The sequence below is a fragment of the Homalodisca vitripennis genome, chromosome 1, assembly GCF_021130785.1.
Source record: "Homalodisca vitripennis isolate AUS2020 chromosome 1, UT_GWSS_2.1, whole genome shotgun sequence".
Taxonomy (NCBI): domain Eukaryota; kingdom Metazoa; phylum Arthropoda; class Insecta; order Hemiptera; family Cicadellidae; genus Homalodisca; species Homalodisca vitripennis.
Window position 1 is genome coordinate 41,643,593 of NC_060207.1, and position 21,360 is coordinate 41,664,952.

At 35.0% G+C, this 21,360-nt stretch overlaps 1 protein-coding gene across 8 annotated transcripts in view; it reads left to right on the top strand.

The window, feature by feature from the left end:
• Positions 1–21,360, top strand: part of LOC124360313 (polypyrimidine tract-binding protein 1) — a 412,476-nt gene that overhangs the window by 152,057 nt on the left and 239,059 nt on the right. For 5 of the 8 annotated variants that reach the window (XM_046813832.1, XM_046813823.1, XM_046813851.1 and 2 more), the window contains one exon: positions 7,576–7,610. The exons of 2 other annotated variants lie outside the window; for them this stretch is intronic. In XM_046813832.1, the coding sequence (XP_046669788.1) occupies positions 7,576–7,610 (35 nt within the window). Of the gene's footprint in view, positions 1–7,575; positions 7,611–13,685; positions 15,174–21,360 lie in introns of those variants that run through there. One more of the 8 variants, XM_046813888.1, reaches the window with a different exon arrangement.

Sequence of the window (21,360 nt, forward strand, 5' to 3'; positions counted from 1 at the left end):
CTCAGTCTCTATTTCTTTCAATCTTGGTAAGCTTTAGCGGCATTTCATCCTTCCATTGTTCTATAACCATCTAGTACATCAATTAAGTGCATCGTATTTTGACGTGTTTCCATTCTTCTTTTTTACATTTATTTCAATATTATAAAGCTTTTAACTCTATTTCTCCTTTTCATTTAATGTACAATTATTTTTAATATCATGGTTCTCTTTAATTCTGCATCAGGCCTCTTTCCCTCGTTAGCTTATTGTATCGTATTCGAATTCGTCGAACACATTTTTTCAAAAATTATATTAACTATTGAATTATTGTATTTATACATTAATTATCATATTCTCTACCTAATGAAAGCTTGAGTTTTAAATCACAGAAGATGGCGGTGTGTTTTGAGCTACTGTGAAACACAAAATAATATTTTCAGAAATAGTTTAAAAATCTCTTTTTATGCGTTACCAACAAACTATGATGGCAGCTACTTTTAGGGACAATCTTATGCACACAAGTGGTTTATGATACATGTTTGCAGTACTGTCCATATTGATGTGTAACAGTTTCTATGCTAGAGGATTTAGTCCACATCTGTCCCACACATGTTAATGTCATCATTCAGTTAAGAAGTAGTAATAGTTTATTCTAACATTAATCTATCTTTTCCTTGTTTAGAAAACACCTTATCTTCTACATAGGGTATTTACTAACTCTCCAGTAATCTTTTGGGAATTTGTTCTTCAGGTCAAGAGTAACAAAACCTGTAACTATAAACATGGTTCAGAACAATAAAGTTCTACTGGTAGAGTGGTTGATTGTTCAATTAATTAATAATGTACTTGTAGGCTCAGGTCAAGACAAAACTTCATCTTAGGTTATTATTTTACATGGCCAACAATTGAATTTTTTAAAACTTAATAATGTAAAAACTAATAACGTTATGAACAATTTTAAGAAAACAATAAGTTTCGGTCAGTAAATGATTTTTATTTAATTTTTTAACGTTGTGATACGCTGCTACTAATGCTGTAAACACAAATATGTAAATGCCGTGCATTACAACTGCTAAAAGCTTATTACGCTTTAAAATGTTTCGTAATTTTATTTATTTTCAGCTACTAAGCGTTAAACTGTTCACCATCTTGAAATGTTGTTTGGTAATCTAACATTATTATTTCTCTTTATTTTAGACTGCAAGAACAACCGGGTTTTTATTCCGGCTAATATATATATATATATATATATATATATATATATATATATATATATATATTTATAGTTATTGGTTTCTGAAATAAAAAATAATATCTAAAAAAACACATACAGGGAGATATTATGATCATTGCTCTACCAAGAATCTGTTTTGTTACAATCTGTACAGTACATTAAATCACTATTACTACAGTTAGAAGGAAAAACAGTATATTGTTATGCTGCTGAAATGTTGCCCTTCGACCTTCCATCTCCTCCCGAAATACTGTTATTACAAGATAAGAGAATGTACAAGCTGTACAAATACAGTATGACAGTTTTCTCCACTCTCATCGGTATGACCGTGGTAACACAACACCCCCAAGTCCAGTACTGTATGTAGTCCATGCTGCACACCACTCCTCTCGGACTGCCATGTACGTACACACAACCGGCTTGTATCTCTTCTCAGAATTGTCATAATCTGCGCTTTCTAGCAACTAATGTACGTTCCTCCGGAAAGCGGCCAAGCCGTTTGACATATTGCCGCGTGTACAACATACCCATCGTCCACAGCTGCGATGAGGATTTCTCGCGGTCAAGTCTGTTCGTCGGTCTTCCTTACCAGCGAGTGAAAAAATGAGAAAAAAATACGCAACATGTGTTTTAACTCTTTTAACGACTTTTAAAATGTGTGGCAATTTTTGTAATCTGCCAGTATGTCTTTCAAAAATGTACCACTTAACTGGCACTAGTTTTGTATTTTCCTTTTTTCTTTGCCCGGCTAACTTCAGAGGGTTATTAAACATACGACATCCTTCCGAAAATAGTCTCTCGCCATTCTCATTAGAGTGTTACTTTTACTTCGGCTTTGACGTCTACGATATTTGTCCAGTCGAAATGTTGTATTTGAAATATATCTACTTTTCCAACACAACTACCCCTCTAGCTAAAATACTGTACTGACTAGGGGAAGAGGGGGGGGGGGGTTAGAGAAATTGTGTAACAAAGCTATCTCGCTTCCGCGAAAGGGCTATCGCGAGTATACCAGCTCTCCCTGAAACGCTTGTCTCAATTCGAGGTAGGAGGTACATCGGGTCCACTAGCATCTCGGAAGGTCCATAAGAGTACCAGCTTCACCCGCAATCGTGTTTGGCAAGTCGCAAAGCTGTATTTCTTTTACATTGGGTTAGTTGATAATCCTATTATACCAATTTGTTGTGGTAAATAAATAGCATTTATGTCTTAATATGCCGAATTTATAAGCAAGTTACACAATTCGGCCTTTAGGATAAATTCAATAAATATGTTTTATCCAGTTTGGAAGCTACTGACATCACTCCAAATCCACTGAGATCGTCTAGTAACCGCAATATATTTTTTATTTTAGACCATTCTCAAACCAGTTGAGCAGGTGCATAAAAATTACCTCGCCAAGGATGGTGTCTACCGGCGACGGTATTGCCTCATTGCTGCACATTAGCGTGTCTGAATGAGCCGTAATTACAATATATCTGTCGTAATAATTATTTCCATACATAAATTAAGTACGGTGGACTGTGCACCGGCACGGCGCGGCGCGGCGGTGTGACGCGAGAGCAAGTTATTTGGACATTTCTCGCTGCGAGCGCAGTTCGTTAGGATTACATTGAGACTGTTAAATAAAGGCGATACGGCACGGGCACGGTACATACGCGCAGGCAACTAGTAATCGAGTTTGGCAGGACTAATGCGATTTGAGCCGGCAAAAAGATTGCATGGGGATAGCAGAGATGAGACTCAGATTAATATAATGTCAAAGCCGAAGTGAATGGCTGCCACCCCCTGCCCCGCACCACCCTGTCGCAATATCTCCTCTATAACACGTTGTCGCCACCTCTCAGCTATTGCCTTGCCGCGGCTCTGGTTGCCTACCCGTTGAATGCCGGCGAAATTGTGTTACCTAAAAGTAATGTACTTTTTGTCGGTGGCTTCCGATTTTCTTCGGTTCAACATCAGGCCGTACAGTGTGCGTTTCTGTATACAGTCGAACGACTGAGGCGTTTGGAGAACGTTGCCGGTCGAACATTAGGGCGTACAGTGTATGTTGCTGTATACGGTCGAACGGCTGAGGCGTTTGGAGAACGTTACTACCTTCGGTTGAACATTAGGGCGTACAGTGTATGTTGCTGTATACAGTCGAACGACTGAGGCGTTTGGAGAACGTTGCCGGTCGAACATTAGGGCGTACAGTGTATGTTGCTGTATACGGTCGAACGGCTGAGGCGTTTGGAGAACGTTACTACCTTCGGTTGAACATTAGGGCGTACAGTGTATGTTGCTGTATACAGTCGAACGACTGAGGCGTTTGGAGAACGTTGCCGGTCGAACATTAGGGCGTACAGTGTATGTTGCTGTATACGGTCGAACGGCTGAGGCGTTTGGAGAACGTTACTACCTTCGGTTGAACATTAGGGCGTACAGTGTATGTTGCTGTATACGGTCGAACGACTGAGGCGTTTGGAGAACGTTGCCGGTCGAACATTAGGGCGTACAGTGTATGTTGCTGTATACGGTCGAACGGCTGAGGCGTTTGGAGAACGTTACTACCTTCGGTTGAACATTAGGGCGTACAGTGTATACGTTTCTGTATACAGTCGAAGAGCTGAGGCGTTTGGTGAACATTTTCATTTTTAGATCGATTTAGAATTACTTCAGTCATTCAACTTTGCATTTTGGCTGATCATGCAATGTTGTAAAATTGTTTGATTATTATTACACCATTTTCCTGTAACTGTTACTCTATTGTTGCAGTGCTTTGGAGTATGTTACGGTGGAATGGTACATCTAGACTAAGTAATAAGGTCCCTTCTGAAAATGTCGTTCTACATTGGTCTTAAGTAACCATGATAGATGATGGCCCTCAACCGTTCTGCGGTGTTCCAAGGTGTGAATCCTCTAGGGTTGTCTTGAAATGGATTCGCGCGGAGCATGGGAGAAGGTGGAGGTTGCATCCGGGTTTGAGAGTGAGTAGAATGGTATTACAGTCACCTTCCCCCAAGGTGGCTTCGGACCTTCTCTCATTAAACAGATCAATGTCTTCTTAAGGTCATTGGTCTCATTACGGGGCATGGTCACCTGAAGAAGCATCTACACAGAGTTGGCATCCTTCAGGAGGATCCGCTCTGTGGAAGGTGTAATGAGCAGGAGGAGACTGCTGAGCACCTGCTCTTTGATTGCCCTGCAATAGCAAGAGAGCGGTATGCCATCTTTGGTAGCTTGAACAGGGATGGTGAGTTTTCCCAAGGAGGACTCGATAGGTTGTTTTCGGCGGTTCGTTGAACTGCAGAAGTTGTAGACTGGTAGGCCTCATGGTGTTTCCGGGGTGCGCAAGTGCGCAAAAGGCCCTTGAGGCTTAAGTGCATGGCAGTAGGCCGCCCCAAGAAAAAAAAAAAAAAAAAAAAAAAACATAGCAAAAAGAAAATCACTGAATAAACCTATTTGCAAACAAATAAATACTATATTCATATAACATTTTATCGTATAACTTAGTAACACTTATGATGAATTAATTTGTTAGATTGTTTGTTGAGACTTTAGGTACGTTGAGTAAGGGCCCAGAAATTTAAAATGACCAAGTATTTTGGAAACAGGATAAATACTTAAAGTTCATAGATACCGAGGTATTTTAGAATTCGTTCTTGATTAAGTTTAAAACCGCTTCGAAATCTTTGTAAACTCATTTTTCATAGTTGTTTCAATAATATAAAGTTGACCGGAATTAGATTAGGGACTTTGTACTTAAATTAAAAGATTAGGAAATGGAATTAAATAGTTTAAATCTCAAACGTTCTTAAAAATTCTTTAGAATTTAACAATTAGCAAACATTGCGATAAAGGTTGAAGAAGCATAGAAATAGGTATGCAATAGATTTAAAGAGCCAGCTGTACTGAAGCAACCTTAAGTATTACCCCATAAGAACAATTTTAAAATTACTTTTAAACTCTTGTTTATGATGTGGAATTATGGGAAAGGTCTAAATTTAAAGACATAACTAACATGCATCTAACCATCTTTTTAGAATTTTTTTAGAATATTTACTTGTTTAAACCATGAAGTACGAAAAAGATTGTGTGTTTTTTATGAATAGCTGAAATAAAAATATTGAAAAAACTAAAAATAGTTTAGATGCGTATTAATTATGTATTTAAAATAAGACATATACTATACGTCTACGACTCAAACTAGCAGCATGGCACTGTAATATTGTGCTTATGGAGTATAGTCAAAATGAACATGGCTAGCTGTACAGTAGGCTCGTAGTATACACACGCAAAACACATTGCAGATGTTCTTCTGAATCAGGGCCTACTAGGCCCTGCTTCTGAATAGTGGTTGAAATGTAAAGCGATTATATATTTAAAAAATAGTTAAAAAGACTAAAGTATTCAAAATCATATCTACGTTGTTTTTATATTTTGTATAACACAATAAATTAAAAAAAAACTTAAGGCTTTAAGTATTTAAAAAAAAGTTTATTTTGTTACCTTTTGACATGCAACACACAAACTTAAATTATTATTAGAAGGCCTTTCTACAAAAGCAGCAAAAATCCTCTCTTCCTACATTTTGTAGCTACTTCCCAGTACTCTTCATCAAACATATCATCATATATTATAAATACGCGATTGTTGCAAGGTAAATTATAAATACATTATTTTGGATTTTAACATCTTCGACTTTACGATGAAAAAGTGAGAGATACGTAAACAGTAAAAGGATCTTTTTTCAAGAACTTATTAAGACCTTCTATTTAAAACTAAGAGATTAAAAGATCAGTCCAGCGACCACGTAGTTGTTGCCCATACGCCATCTTTAATGGCGGCTCAGGTTAAGTCCGACCACATACTTTGCTGGCAACATGCGTGTTTATATTGTCTAAGGTCTCAGAATTAAGAATCAAAAGAGAAACTGCGTCTGCATAGATATGCATACCCGTGTGCCTGTACGGACTGGTGTAAAGTAAAGACGGCAATAGTGATGCATACACTTGTAAAAACCCAAAAATACCTTGCCCTAATTTTTTTAGTTTAAAAAAATAAATATTGTTTCTAACTTCAAATTAAGGCATAAAATGGCTGTGGTAATGTTTGTTTGCTAAAAAAACAAATCAAACGTGTTTGCTCAAAAACTAAAAATACTTTCATTTTGGTATACATGTTTACCGTTCCCACGTCACTACTTGGGTCCTTTGATATTCCGTTGTATCGGCACACTTTGCGAAACTTACAAGTACTTTTCATAAGCAGTCCCGGGGAGAGTAACCAACAATCAGTATTCTAGAGTGATTTTTGTCGCGTACATATTATAGTTGTCACATGCATCATACCATTAAATAATTATCCGTAGCTCAGAGATAATGGTAATATAATGTGTAATAAATATTGCACAGACTCAGTGTCAGTATAAAAAAAACATGTTTAATTGTTTAATGTACGTCCTTTACCAATTTAAATAGTTAAATTATCTTTTAAATTCATTACAACTAGATAACTACATATTTACTAAAATTATGAATCAAAATAATTTTTTAACGAACAATTATAATTCAATTGTCAATCTTACTTTGATGCATCAAATAGTTATTTGTGTTCAGATCATACTATAGAATTTCTTAAGCATACAGTATTTTGTGTTATCGTAAATTACTTGCTTTTGGGTGACTATGATTTTAGGTGATTCTGTATGTGTACCCAAGATTGCGTGCCTCTTACGAATTATATTTTGTAATAAATTATATTAGTAGTATATCGACTTAATTTATTAATAGTTATATCTTCAACCTGGTGCTCTGGATCAAACAGCAATGGATCAAGAGACACATGGATCGGCAACGTTTCATGTCAGCCGATTACGCATAAATATTCTAGATCATAAAGTCTTGCTTATTATAAATGTTCTAGATAAATTACGTTATTTTTTGCTATGTTAAATTTTCTTACTACATATTTCTTATTATGTTTTATTTCTTTAGAGGTTTCGATATAAATATAAAATTAAAACTAAATTTAAATTTGAGAAATTAATTGATCACCATAATCCAACTTTTCTTTCATTTCTGTTACTTTCTTGGAGTAACTATTAAGCTCATATAAAAGCCACTGTGTTAGCTAACCACCTTGATGTAAAACGCTACTTCATTGGTGTTCTGTTTCTTTCCTGTTTCATGCTGTAATAATGTTTTTCTTGCGTGGCACCGAAAATTAAACTTCAAGATATATTTTGAAATGGTTTTACTCTGAATTGATTCTGGCATATTATATTCAGTATGCCATCAGTGTCCTCTATGAAGGGGTTATACTCAAAAAAGATTTATTAGTGTATTGATTGTAATTAATGAGATTTTCTATTGTTTCAGGTACGCATGCTCCTTATCTCTATCCTTCAAAAAAGGTTAGTTCATTTCAAGTTCTATGTATATTATATTGTTAAAAACTTGTCCAAATTATCGAATTGTAATTTACAAAATTATGTACTATATTTAACACGTATGAATCTCCAGGTAGTTGTTGGATCTTTATATGATATATTAATAAAGTATCGTACTCATTTGTGTAATAAAAGTAATGGTAATAAATGTGCAGGAATTAAATTCCATGAATACCGGTGAACACAAAACATTCTTTAATTTAGGATACTTCCGAATGGTGAAACTGTTTCAATTTTGTCACAGATACTTACACACGCATGGTCGTATTAAGAGTTTTACTTCGGGTGCGTTTTACCTCTTCTTGTACAGCGGAGTTCCTGGTCATGGTATTCATCATGAGGCTCTAGAGGCTCCTTGGCTCGAAACGTTTTTGTTATCAGTCCTTGGGTCCAACTGTGTTGAATGAGAAACTTAACATTCGTATGTTCATGAGGAAGTTTGTGACAAAGAAGAAAATCGTACAGAACATCTGTAGTTTTTACAGACTGGCAGACGTTATTAATTTGTTTTGCGTTATTAATTTGTGTTTTGTAATTCGTTTTAAAATTTCACAACGTTAAGCCATGTTTGTAATTGTTGATTAATCTTATAAATCTCAGTATGTAGGCCTACATAAATAGAATGTGATTGAATATTGCATGACAGAATATATTGTGCGTATTTATAAGTACATTTCAATGATAGTTTAAAGTCCACGAATTCCAAAGGAATATTTGTTGCAGCCCATAAGATTTTCCACAAAGACATCATATGTTATGTAACAAAACTTTAGAAGGAGCTTTGATGTTTAAGAACGACTTTACTCTCAATCCCTCTATTTTCGTAACGGCAAGTATTCTTCTGCCATAAACTATATTTGTCAGTCCTCGTGCTGTACCTAATTGTAGCGTGCCCCGCCCTCCCCTTATACAAAATTAAAGACGTATCATCAAGAAATGTCAGAATGACCAACCAATTTGAATCCGTATTAATAAACAACGGGAAGATCAAAGAAACGCTATTAATTGTAAATCATGTGGGAATTGTCTGCAATATACACTGCAAGTGCATTTTCCCAGTTAATTATGATGTGATTACAGTATAAAAACGATATATTATTAGAAGTGATGCCGTCTTATAATTCTAGAGAAGATTTAACTTTTAAATAGGTGTTTCCGTAATCTAGCTAAAATTTGATAAATTATTGAAGTTAAAAATAAATAATTAAACAATTAGTTATTCAAGTATTGTTTTTAATTATTAGTTGTAATTCAGGTTTTACTTAAATCCATGCTAAATTCTAACACTGAAACTGAATTAGTTTCAAATGAAGAAATAAAGAAATATATAATAGGGGCAGGTGGAACAATATGCAATATAAGACGATACTTTTATTTCGTATTTATTTTGACTTGAAAAGTTATTTGGTATAGTGTAATTAGGTTAAATAATTTCTTTCTTTTTTAATGGATAGACCATGTACATTGACCGCTAGTATTAAATATTTAAAGATAGTTTAATATTACAATAATCTTGTAATAGACATTGACGGGATCAATGTAGTGTAGCCAATTATTGGTATTAGCTATATGAATGGTTGGTTATACAGTAAAGCGGAAGGCGAGACCGAGAACCAGGGTTGAGTAAACACTGGAGATACTCGCTTTATTCTCCCACCCTCCCCGTCCATATTTAGACAGGAATTCTGAACATAAATATTTGACATTTTATTTTAAAACTTGAGTCTTGTTTGCATTCAATCCCTTACTGTTGTTGTCAAATATTGGAACTTTCACATTGGGTTCTTGACTTGCCTTGTTCCTGTGCTTTGCGCACTGACGGTGGTTAGTTTAGATCTAATCCATCCAGCAAGTCTTTATCAAGAATTTATACTTTTTTAATTATTCAGATATAATCTGAAATAATTCTTGATGCTAACCTACGATTTTACTGCAAGGTATTCGTCATGAAAAGTAAAAGTATAAGAATCCAATTTATTAAACTGTTGAGAGTATTCAAACACTTATGAGAGAGATACCTTGATTGTTTACCAACATTTTGTGTTCCACTAACTATTTAAAAACATATACGATTGGGTTACTGTCAGACACACAAATTAGACATGGTATTTATATGTACAGCAAGATTCTTATTCGTATACTAAACTATTACATGAAAATACATAAATGAAAATTTAAAATTTGTGTAGCTTAAACTGCACAAGGAAAGTATAAAATTAATAGCTTGAACTGTTTAGTTTGTTAAATAATTTTGTATCGTGATAGTACATTTCTTGCTAAACTGTTATTCTTGTGTCTGTAGATTTTGTGAAAGTAATCAAATGTCAATTTTGAAATATTAAAAATAATTTGTATTCAATTTATATGTTTTTCCAACTGATAATGATTTTAGGTAGGTTTTAGCTATATCATGTTCTGAATAAGTGACGTTTCTGTGGTAAAAAGGAAACAAAACAGGGGTCTTAAAGTAGGCTTCTTAACTCTGAGTGTTATTTTGTATTGCTTTTTTACCAAACATTTCTTGTGATTTGGTTTATACAGGCGTGTCTGGGTATAGTTTAATAAATATCATAATAGTTATTTTCAAGAATCGTTACATTATAGATTTTAAAAGTAAAGTATACAATATTTATAACAATAATTAAATAAAGCTCGGTAGACAGGCATTAAAATTATTCCAAATAAGTCTCAAATTACACAAACATATAAGTACAATTTATATTATTATTTGAAAAGAAATTCTTTTTCAATATGCGGTTTTAATTCTTTTATGAAACTTTCAATTGGGCTATGTTAGTTAAAATAGGTTTAATTTGTATTTTTTTATAATTACATTTTATGTTCCAAAATTATTTGAATACATTTATAAAGCCACTTTTAAAGCATTCATGAGTCTTTTTGGCAGTTTCCATGTACAGACAGTGGAACTCAATTTTCAGCGCGAGTACTTGTCCTGTGTTGTGCATATGGGAGATGTCAATTATATAGACTATATTTGGGGCTTAAATTATTCTATTACTCTTCACCTGACGGGTGGCTTATGATCAGCCAATTAGCTAAAATTGTTTAGTGCAGCATGTATCGAAGTGAACATGGATAGAAGCTCATATAAAACTATTACAAACCTTAATAAAACTCTAAATTACAAAGAAGTCCAGGACAGTTCGTTTTATCTTTGAGCTTTACTTAAATAAGACTTAATAATATAAAATTATACAATTGTAACATTACTCATACATAATTATATTTTGCAACATCAGTCGTAAACACTGAGGTGACGTGAGCTGTGTGACGTCATATGACGAACAGTTTTAAGACGTCTAGCTAGGCGACGCGGGGCGCTTCACCGTCCGCCCTGCCACGGCCGCTTTTCATTTCATTCCTCTCGCTGCGCTTTTGTTTACACTTCATTATATTTCTTCTTGGCCAGATTTCATTACTTCTATACAGCTTGTGGATACTCATTCCCCAGCTGCGCGCGAGACGGGAATACGTTAATATTTCTGCGTTTCGCTCTCTCCACTCTGGTAAGGATATTTGTTGTAATTTGTCTACTGTTTCCACTTGATTTTGTCCTATTGGCTGTCGAATAATTGGTTCATAGAACACCCTAAGATCAATAAGTCTATTCACATAAAAAACTCTGTTTTGGCGTGGTTTTGTTTTCGTATTTCTAGCTGATGTAACTTTGTATTGTATTGTAACACAGTCGAATCAAATTTCTGTATTTGTTGTATGCATAACCTTTAAATAAGGTGATAACGTAAAATTATCACAATATGCCCTTCTTAATAATAATCACTGGTTTGGTGTTGAATAATTTATTCTCTTAATACATTTATTCCTGTTATGTGTTAAATCATAATTTGAGCCCTTCTTATTTTTATTTAACTCTCTTAAGATGTGTATCTTTCACTGAAGCATTATACAGATTAAGTTAATTAGAAAACCGGTTAATTTAAAATACCTTTTATTTTGTAAAATCACCAAATATTAATTATTATTCTATGTTTGTTATAAAACAGCAAGCTACAAATATACTAATTAAATAAGGTATATTTGTTTACTCTCGCAAGTGAATAAATCCTAAAAAAAAGTATTCTGTTCTTATGTCATGAACACAGTAGTACATGTATTACGATTTATAAACATCTAACTACAATCATTGCAGTAACTTAAATTTTATATTATATAATATTTTAGATTTTTGAAATTAAATTCATTTCTTGGATTTATCATAAGAGGATATATTAGAAAATTTATTATTTTTTTTTTACGGTTATTTTTGTTAAATTTGAAATATGTTGTAATATCATGTAGGTGTACAGTATATGCCTACTGGTCAGCTCAAGGCGGTACTAATTACCTTACTTGTTAGAAAATAATGCATAATGAAGGAGTATTTTTTTAATAAGGTAAGAAAATTTAATGAGTGGATTATACACATTACGCGTGTCACATTACATGTGGAACTAGATCTTTGTATATGATAAATATTGTTCATATTGTCGTACTGTTATATTTCATACGGTTTCATTGTTATAGTGATTCTTTCTGTGATTAATTGAACTTGATTAGTCTCCTATTTTCTTATCAACGAATGAAAGAGGGAGCGGGAAAAATGGTATTGAAATAAACATAACTTGTTGATGAGCTACTTATTTGATTTAGGTCCTCATCGTTTATCAAAACACAAGTAGTGTTTTTGAATTTAGGTTATCTAAACGTAATTTTACATTTTCACCACTTACATAGTAAAAATGCTATGTGCACAATTCTATAGACTTCGAAATATCTTATGCTTTTGTACTTTGCCAATAAACTACTAAACGATTTACCCTCAGAATGTAGATAAAAGAAAGAAAACAATATATAATGTATATTGTAGGGCCATATTTCTATGAACTTTGATGTGTAAAAAATAACTCCTTAAGGTATATAATTTTATTATGAATACAGGCTCCCTTGTTATAAAAATTAACTAGGGTCTATTTCGTTTACATTGTTAAATACTTTTTTAAATTCAATTTTAAAATTCCCAATATATTTTTTAAATTGATGTATTAGGTAATGTTTCTCTTTGAAAGACCTGGATTTTTAAATAGTTAAACACAATGACACTCATGTAAATGAGTGTCTGAAATTGCCCATATCATTAAATTACCAATAATATTTTAAATGCTAATATGTTATGGATCCCTTTTATAGTTTTATACAATTTTCATTGAGTTAGATTTTTCACACTTTAGTTTGTCCTAAGTAAGAGAAAGTAATACATTTTCTTACCAATGCAAGAAAAATGTAATAGAATATTTCGAAGTTCTTTTTTAAAGTATAATTAATTAGGCTAATACATTCATAGGCCAATTACTATCTTTTATTTAATTTTGTATCTTCAGGTGGGCATACGTTGATTACATCCAAAAGGAGAAAACACGCGTTAGTAGTATCACTATCAATTAGGATGTAATCGAACGAGTCCGAGTATGTGTTTAACAAGTTATGGGGTTCTGCTGTTAAGAGAACGGCAGTCAAATTATGTTTAGCTGATACATTCTTCTTAGCAAGACATGTATGTAGTGAATCAGTTTTATTGCCGTAATAAAATATTAATTAATTCATTGGATTGTACAGAGCTGCTTCCTCGTAATGTAATAACATATTGCCAAGGCGATAAATGCGTTAGGCAATTATCAGTATCTGTGGAGCGTACTGTTTGTTAGGTAAAATTTAATCTATTTAAGTAATGCAATTAGTCGTAGCACTGAAAGTAGGTGTTTATTACATCGATACACAGCAAATTAACGTTATGACACAATAAAGCTTCGTATTGAAATGACTAAACGGTTATAAAATGGATACAATAATGATCGATAAATACTGTACAGTAAGTGTGCGCGGGGTAGAGGGTGTGAGTGTGAGCGCGCGTGTGAGCGAGCCGCTGCGACTGTATGTGTACAACAGGTGTCCCCTCTACCTGGGCCGGCTCCCCGCCTCACAGCGCACGCGCCGCCTCCACCAATCCGCGTTCCGCGCTCCCCCAGTTTATATAACCTACCTGGGCCGACGCCACTGCTAGAGCTGGCATTTCAGTTCCGAGGAGCGGTCAGGACGGTAGTTTTGTGTCGACGTACCAGTACAACCCCTCGAAGGGTGTCAAATAAGGGTTTTCTTTTCGGATCGGGGAAAGCACCCCTTTCTCTCTCCTCGTCTTTCCTGAACTCTTCCTCACTCACTTCCTCTCCTCTACTACTGCTGACCTCCGTGTCTTTCGCTCGCTACACTTTTCTACTTTTGATACTATTCTCGCGGACCGCAGCTGTGCCGTTCTCTACAGGGTAAACGTGACCGTGACCGTGATAGTGCGTCGTTGTGATATACTTTGTTGATTTTGTGATTCCGGTAGATTCGTTTTAATTACTGTTAAGTTTTAGATTTTTTGATAATTTATTTGTCTCTTGAAGGATACTTCAGTGTTATCTGTGATCGTTGTGTATTGTATTAGGAGTTATTAAGGTCAAAATAATTATTTATAATAGTGCAATATTTATTAATTAGTGTTTGTAATCAAAGCAATTCGTAAACCAAAGTGTTTGTTTTATATAATTATATGTCTTGTAAAGAAGTCGCAAATAATTTTAATTTGTAATCGTTATCTCACGTGAATCTAACATTTCATTAGGACGTTAAATTAACTCTTAGACTCTAATCTATCTCTGACAATCAGTCAATGCCTCTATCTTAGTCGTACTCGAATCTAATCTATTTTCTAACTAATCTTAACTCTTAATCTTAAACAATCACCTGTTGACAATCTTAGACGTAATCTACTTCTTGCCTTGACTTTTACACCGATCTACTAAATCTATTCTTCTACATCTTTACCTAGGCTAGTGCGATCGTGCAATATCTTTTTTACTCGCACTTACTCTAAGGATCCGTCGCCGAGCAGTCGTTGTCTTTTGTAAGTGAACTCGGAACCGGAAGAATCGTGATTTTTCTCTCAACTCCATCATCACGTACTACCACTCTTACTCCTTCCCCTCCCCCTCATCCTACTATACTGTACCCCCTAGCCCTTCCAACTTCTTGACGCCACAGGCCGGTAACACCGCGGCCCCAAACCCCTGTTCTTACTGCTGCTGTACCCAGTGTTGCGGCTGTGGTCTCCAGCTGGTCGCCCGTAACTCCGGACCGCTCTACCACCCGGTCACGCCGTACATTCACCCCTCACTCACGTCCATCTCCATCGTGAACCGTTATTCCAACCGTCAACTGGTGCTCAACAACCCCGCGGAGGACCAGCTCGCCCAGGCCCAGCAGAACGGCGGTGTCTTCATATTCCAGAATGGTCTGCTGAACCGGCCGGCCGGCGGATACTTGTACCACGGACACGGGCACGAGGAGCAGACGGCCAACACGGGGCTGGTGCTGTTGCCGGACGAGAAGCGTTGCCAGGACCTGCAGTTGGTGGTAGTAGGGCCTCAGGACAACTCGCCGAGTCAAGTGGACGACAACATAGACATGGTGAGTCCCCGATACTTTCTTCATGAATATTTAACAGCACTGTCTCTCTTCCTCACTGAGGTTTATATTTTACGCAAATAAAACCCTCTTGCCCCCTACCACAAGCTCAGCTGGACACTCTTGTGGCTAACTCGACCTTCATATTATAATCTTTTCGTTCAAGATCAAATTTTCCAATTATATCACTCTTTAACTACTTTTGGTGGTAAATGTGATATTGAGTGGAGTTTAAAAATTACCAAGCTAATATTTTATCAGTTTTTTTAACGATTTTTTACTAAATAACAACGCAGGAAAAATATCCAATACATACGGTAAAAATGAGAAAATTATTTACTTTGAAAGATTAAAGACCCTTCCCAGAAAGTTAATGTCCCAAATTATTTGTTTCTAAAGGTGAAAATAAAAACTATCAATTACATTCGAAACTCTGGTGTAACGCGAATAAACAAACTTAAAAGAAAAACAACTTATTTGGGATATCAATCAATCTTTAGTCTTCGAGGAAGGTTCTTTAATCTTAAAGCAAATAAGTTTTTTCATTTATACGCGCATGTATTGTATATTTTCCCTGCTTTGTAAAAATCAGTCTATTTTGAGTTTCAATCTTACTATTGTAGATCGCGAGGGATTCCGATCTCTTTGTTAGAGTCCGAGGTTCGGATACAATCCGGATGTGCTGAGGTCGGTGACGGTCGCGGTGCTGGCGGATGTCGGATGTTGGTGCGGAGTGTACTGGAAGTTATGTAAAAAGAGATGGAAAGTGCGAGAGAAAGAGAGGGAAGGAGAGGTAAGACGAGAGGAGAGGAGGGGACGAGTAACCGGTTAACCTTGGAGTTGCCTATTATGTTAAAATAATAGCGAGCGAGCAGAGGTACTATTAGAGGCAGTCATTGACTCTGACTGTCCGGCCCTGGTCCAGGCTACACGGTGCGGTGATGGCAAATTTGATAAAACACCTGACGAGGGTGGCTTATTCAATTCATTACCGCCCTCTACTGTTTGCCAAATATTTTGATTGGCGCTAAAACAAACCGAACGCCAGAGCGCACTGATCGGATGAATTATTAATCAACTACCCTTGTAAACGGTTTAATGAGAATTCGCGCTTTCAATTTGGTCACTTAAAAAACCGTTTGTGGGGCGAACGCGGCGTGCCGGCCCCCGGCCCAATCCTCAAGTCCAGGACCGTAGGCTTGTATTCCGGAAACCATTATTAGCCATTTATTTATTTGTTCATACCACGGTCCAATCCAATATTAAGTATTTTCAATAACCGTGGATCAAGACGACATGAAACGAAATTTTTTGAAATTGTGTAAAATTTAATTAAACAAAACTAGAATAATTACTGTAGTTAGTTATTAATATTAAACAAAAAAATATACCTTGTCTGTTTTAATTAAAAAATGTTTTAGTTATTGTTTTTGACTATTAAAAACCAACTCTTTTTAATCAAATAATCACCATATACTGAACTATATGTTGCACACTTTTTATTTAGTAGCCTGTAATTGTTTTAATTATGTGCAAAGATCTTATTGTTTTAAAAATATTCCGATGTAGTAAAAAAGGTATAATAACATAATAATAAACATGCGTCACTCGACGAATAAGTAGGTGTGTACATTGTAATTGTGTCCTCACAGATAATCAACTGCAACTAAGCTGCAGGCAGAGAACATGTGATAGTAAACATAGAGATAGTTTCCATAACAAGTTTAATTATTAATTACATCCATACGAGTGAGTCCGGTACATAAAACAACACATTTACACTTTATGATACACTAAACGAAACCCTCTCATAAAAATAAAAGTCCTTTTTATGAAGCGGTATGAAAATATCGACGCCATTTTGTGTACCTGTTCCGGCCCAGGTGTGGTCTGCCTTTATACGATATACTCGTGCAGCTCTGCCCCTTATCTGGCACTCTTCCAATATTCCGTAACGATTCCCAAATGTTTTATAAACTATCACGATTAGTCGTCATTTATGATCAGACAACAATTACAATCCGTTTCTAAGAAACACCAACTTTAGAGAAGTATCAGACGTCAAATAATTTATTATTTTGGAAGTACCATAATATTAAATTACAACATTTGTAATTCAGTAATTGATAAGGCTCTATCTGAATAATTACATTTGAAACATACATACAAGTAAATTTTCTTTCATAGTACATTCCATCTTTAAAGGATGCCTTACATTTTCAGCAATAAACTCTTGAGCTCTGAATTCAGTCTAATTGCGTCAAAAAATTTCTCGTAGTAAGAGAGTTAATTAAGACTCGGGTACTAAATATTTCTAACAGAAGTAGTTCAATATAGGCATAAAGTATTAAATTGTTCGCTGTTTTATTAGTCCAATTAGATAGATGATTCTGTGAGTTACTAAAGAGAAGAAGTAAAATTAATTCTTAACATCTATCCGTATCCAGAAATGAAATACAGTATATTGTTTTATAGTATACGTTTCTAAATTTGGTTGTTGTGATGGTGTTATTTTTACACAAATTTGGATATAAATTGGATCCTCTGGAATACATAGAGCTGTTGTTACTGTCGTCAATACTCAACTTTTATTCCTGTAATTATTACACTTACAAGTATCCAGTGTATAGTAATCCAAGTGTTATCTAGTATATCATTCTATTAAATTACATTAGAAAACGTTTCCCAAATGTTTTATTTGTAGTTATTATGATATACTGTTCATTTATATATTTTCGTTGATTGTATAAAGTTAAATTCGTCATTTAACTTGTAACTTTTAATAATATATCCGAACTTACAGGAAAATAGCACTAAAAGACAATTTTCCATTAAAGGTTTTTATGCAACATCAATCTTGAGGACAAATTCAAATGTATATAATTTTATCAATCCGATAAAATTATAATCTTTCTGCCATCTGACGTTGCTGAGAAGGGCTATTCTAGTAATATAATTGAGTAACAGTGTGACGCACAAGACAAAACCGTCATGTAGAAAGACGACAGAGGTAGTTACGAATTTGTTTAAATGTTTCCAAACTTAACATGTAAATGCTTGTTAACATATATAAATAGTAGGAGTATATTCTACAGTTAACTCGCTATCATCACTTAGATCATAACTATGATATCATAGACGTGTCAGTGTGTAACAGTATTCCTGTGTTAACCAATCATCACCCGGAGACCATGTACGTGTCTCAAGCATAGTACGATGGAAGCTATTACGTGACTTTTACTGGTAAGACGAATCTAAATTTTACAATTGACCTAAACTACAAGGGCGATTCTCTTAGGTACTTTGGACAGTTTTTTTTTATTTTGTATTCTATGCCGATGCCAAACACATTTCCCTCTCCACTCTACGATGACCTGATGTACAGAGAGATCTATTTCATCAGTGACAGAAGAAACCCGATCTTCTTCTTGGGTACTTTTCAAAGGTGCTAAAATCATATATTCCTTAGTCAAACTTTAGTAAAACCTTAGTCAAAACCAAAATCAAAATCTAGGCTCCGATTAGGAAGGTACAGGACCCACTCAGAGTGAGGCCACATTAGTGGGGCTGTCCATCGATAACTGAAAAAACACGGGTTATCAAGTGAAGTCTGCAGTGGTTCCAAATTCTCGATATGAAAACCTCTAGTTTCATAAATAAATATGGCTAAATACGGTAATTATATTTCCTCAGTCGCTACCTAGAGATAGCCTATGTGTGGAACTAACAGATTTTAAATAATTAAAAAATAATCATAATTTTTCAAACATGGAATTTTTACTTATCTTCTAGTAATTTATTTATTCCCTGATTGGTGGCCACAAGAATAATTTGTAACCCCGTTTTACATTAAACGTGGTGAAAAATTTTACAAAAATACAGATACAAATAAATTTAAAACGCGCAAACTTTTATACAAAAACAATGTACGTTTAGATGGTTTTTCTTCGTTTTTAATTCGTGATCAAAAAGTTTTTCTATATGATTTTACATTTATTTAATTCAGGTCTTTAAGGAAGTGACCAAAACATTATTAAGCGTGTGATATATAGATATGAGCTCCCACACAGTATCGGAAGCAGTGTAGGCATATGCCAATGCGAACATGTTCAATGTACATTAAAGTTGATACGTTTTGAGTATTTCAAGTTCGTACACGAGCGTAGCCTACAGCCTGGAATTGAACGATGAGGATTGAAAAGATCGACGAAACAAATCGCCCTTACTGTATAAATTTGACCATTGATGTTTCATCCCCCGCTATCTTGTGTTTGTGACAGGTTACATACGGCTGGCACATTAGTCTCCGGGCAGGGCGCGAGGTTCCCGACCCTTTGTGCGTTCACATGTCATTTTAAAATATGAAACAATAATAAACAGATCTCCCCACGTTCGGCCACCCAAAACAAACGCCGCACACCGAGTGCTGGCGGGGACGTAAACAGCGACGTCCACTCTACTCGCTGGGTTACTACACTACAAGGTAGAGCAGACTAAGATTAAATTAATGTAAAGTTTACCGTTAAATGCGTAAACATTAGCTACGGTGGTACCTGATAATGTTCTATTATCTCTCAAATCTGAATATAACTCCGTTTCCATTTATATCAATCATAAATTCATTCGCAATGCATTGTTTTTTAATGTCAAACATCGTTATAATATTTCAAGATTTCTTGAATTGTCTTTTATTCCATAAATATTTGCAAAGTACAAGATTGGTAAATATAACAAATGTAACCGAAGGAACATTTGTTATAAAGAAACGCACTTAAGCCATCAGTCGCGTTTCATGGAAAATTATTGTAACAACGCAACATTTCCGCTCTAACAAACACTCAGAAGTTTCATTCACGTGCTGGGACAATTGTCGCTGGCTTTTAGCTTAACACCCGGCTTTACTGAAACAACCTTGAGTTTGTCCAGTGGGAAAATTTTAAATCAAACCTTTCTACCATTATTGTTATGGTAATTTTTTGTGTCGTAATATGCTGAACGTGCGATTGATGGTTAATTGTTTTAGTTTTATATTTAAATTTTATAAAAAATGCATTTGGCATTAGTTCTAAAAAAAATAAAAACTAATCATATGGATAGGCTTACAATTAAATTTATATAAAGAGGTATAAAAGGTATCTCGTGACCTCTCTTATCAACTGTACGTGAAATAATTGACATAGATAAGTTAGAATTGTTCTTATCGGAAAACAACATTTGTTTGTAAAAACGTAAATATCCCAAATTGAAATATAGAGGTTATTCAATAATGTGTTCTAAAATCATGCTTATCCTCTAAATATTTAATAGAAGGGTTTGATCAGGGGAAGCAACCCTGACTCCTGATTGGATAGTGGATTACTGCTATCTATATTTTATCAGATCTAATGATGTATTCCCTGCTCCCCGTCAGTCGTGATTAGCTTTCGAACTGTACGAAGAGACAGGAGCAAAGACGTCTCTGGGCAAGGTGAGTGACTGTCCCCACCACTGCAAACATCTCGGCCGCATCTCCATTTGTAGTCACGGCTGCTGCTCTCACGTGTCCAAACTGAGTAAAATCGTCTACAATAACAAGTAATAACGTAATAAATTATAATCAAAGAACTACGTTAGTTCCCGTGCAGTCAGCAACAATTATAGTCCAGCTCTACTGCTGACTTTCCAACAGTTCTGTTCAGTTCGGTGTTAAGTTCTATAATACCGATTATCAGCTGAATTAAACCAGTGAACATCGAAGCCTACATAGCTGTAGCTGAGGCTTAAAAAAAAGAGAAAAAGAGAAAAAAAAATTACTAATCAGCTGTTTCATTTCTGTTTTGTTTACACTTGTATTTTGTAGCCGTATTGTACGTGTCCAACCTCTAAATGCTTATATGTACGGGCCACTGTTAGGAATTAGCGATCGGTTCTTATTGGTAAAATCTGCACCACATAATATGTCTTAACGCAGAAACTGTAACACCGTGTAGTAGTTTTAACAAGGTAAGCATACAAATTGTTTGTGAATATTTTAGGAGTTTATTCTGATTACATGATTAACTCATAGTAAACGTATTTCCAAGATGTGAGCTAACGTAGGGGGTATACTTTCGCTCCGAAAGAAAAAAGATTTTCCCTTAAGCGATTGACTACGTCCTATCTTTTCTAATGATATGTAACATTTCATCAGAAATGGCTTACGATACTCTAT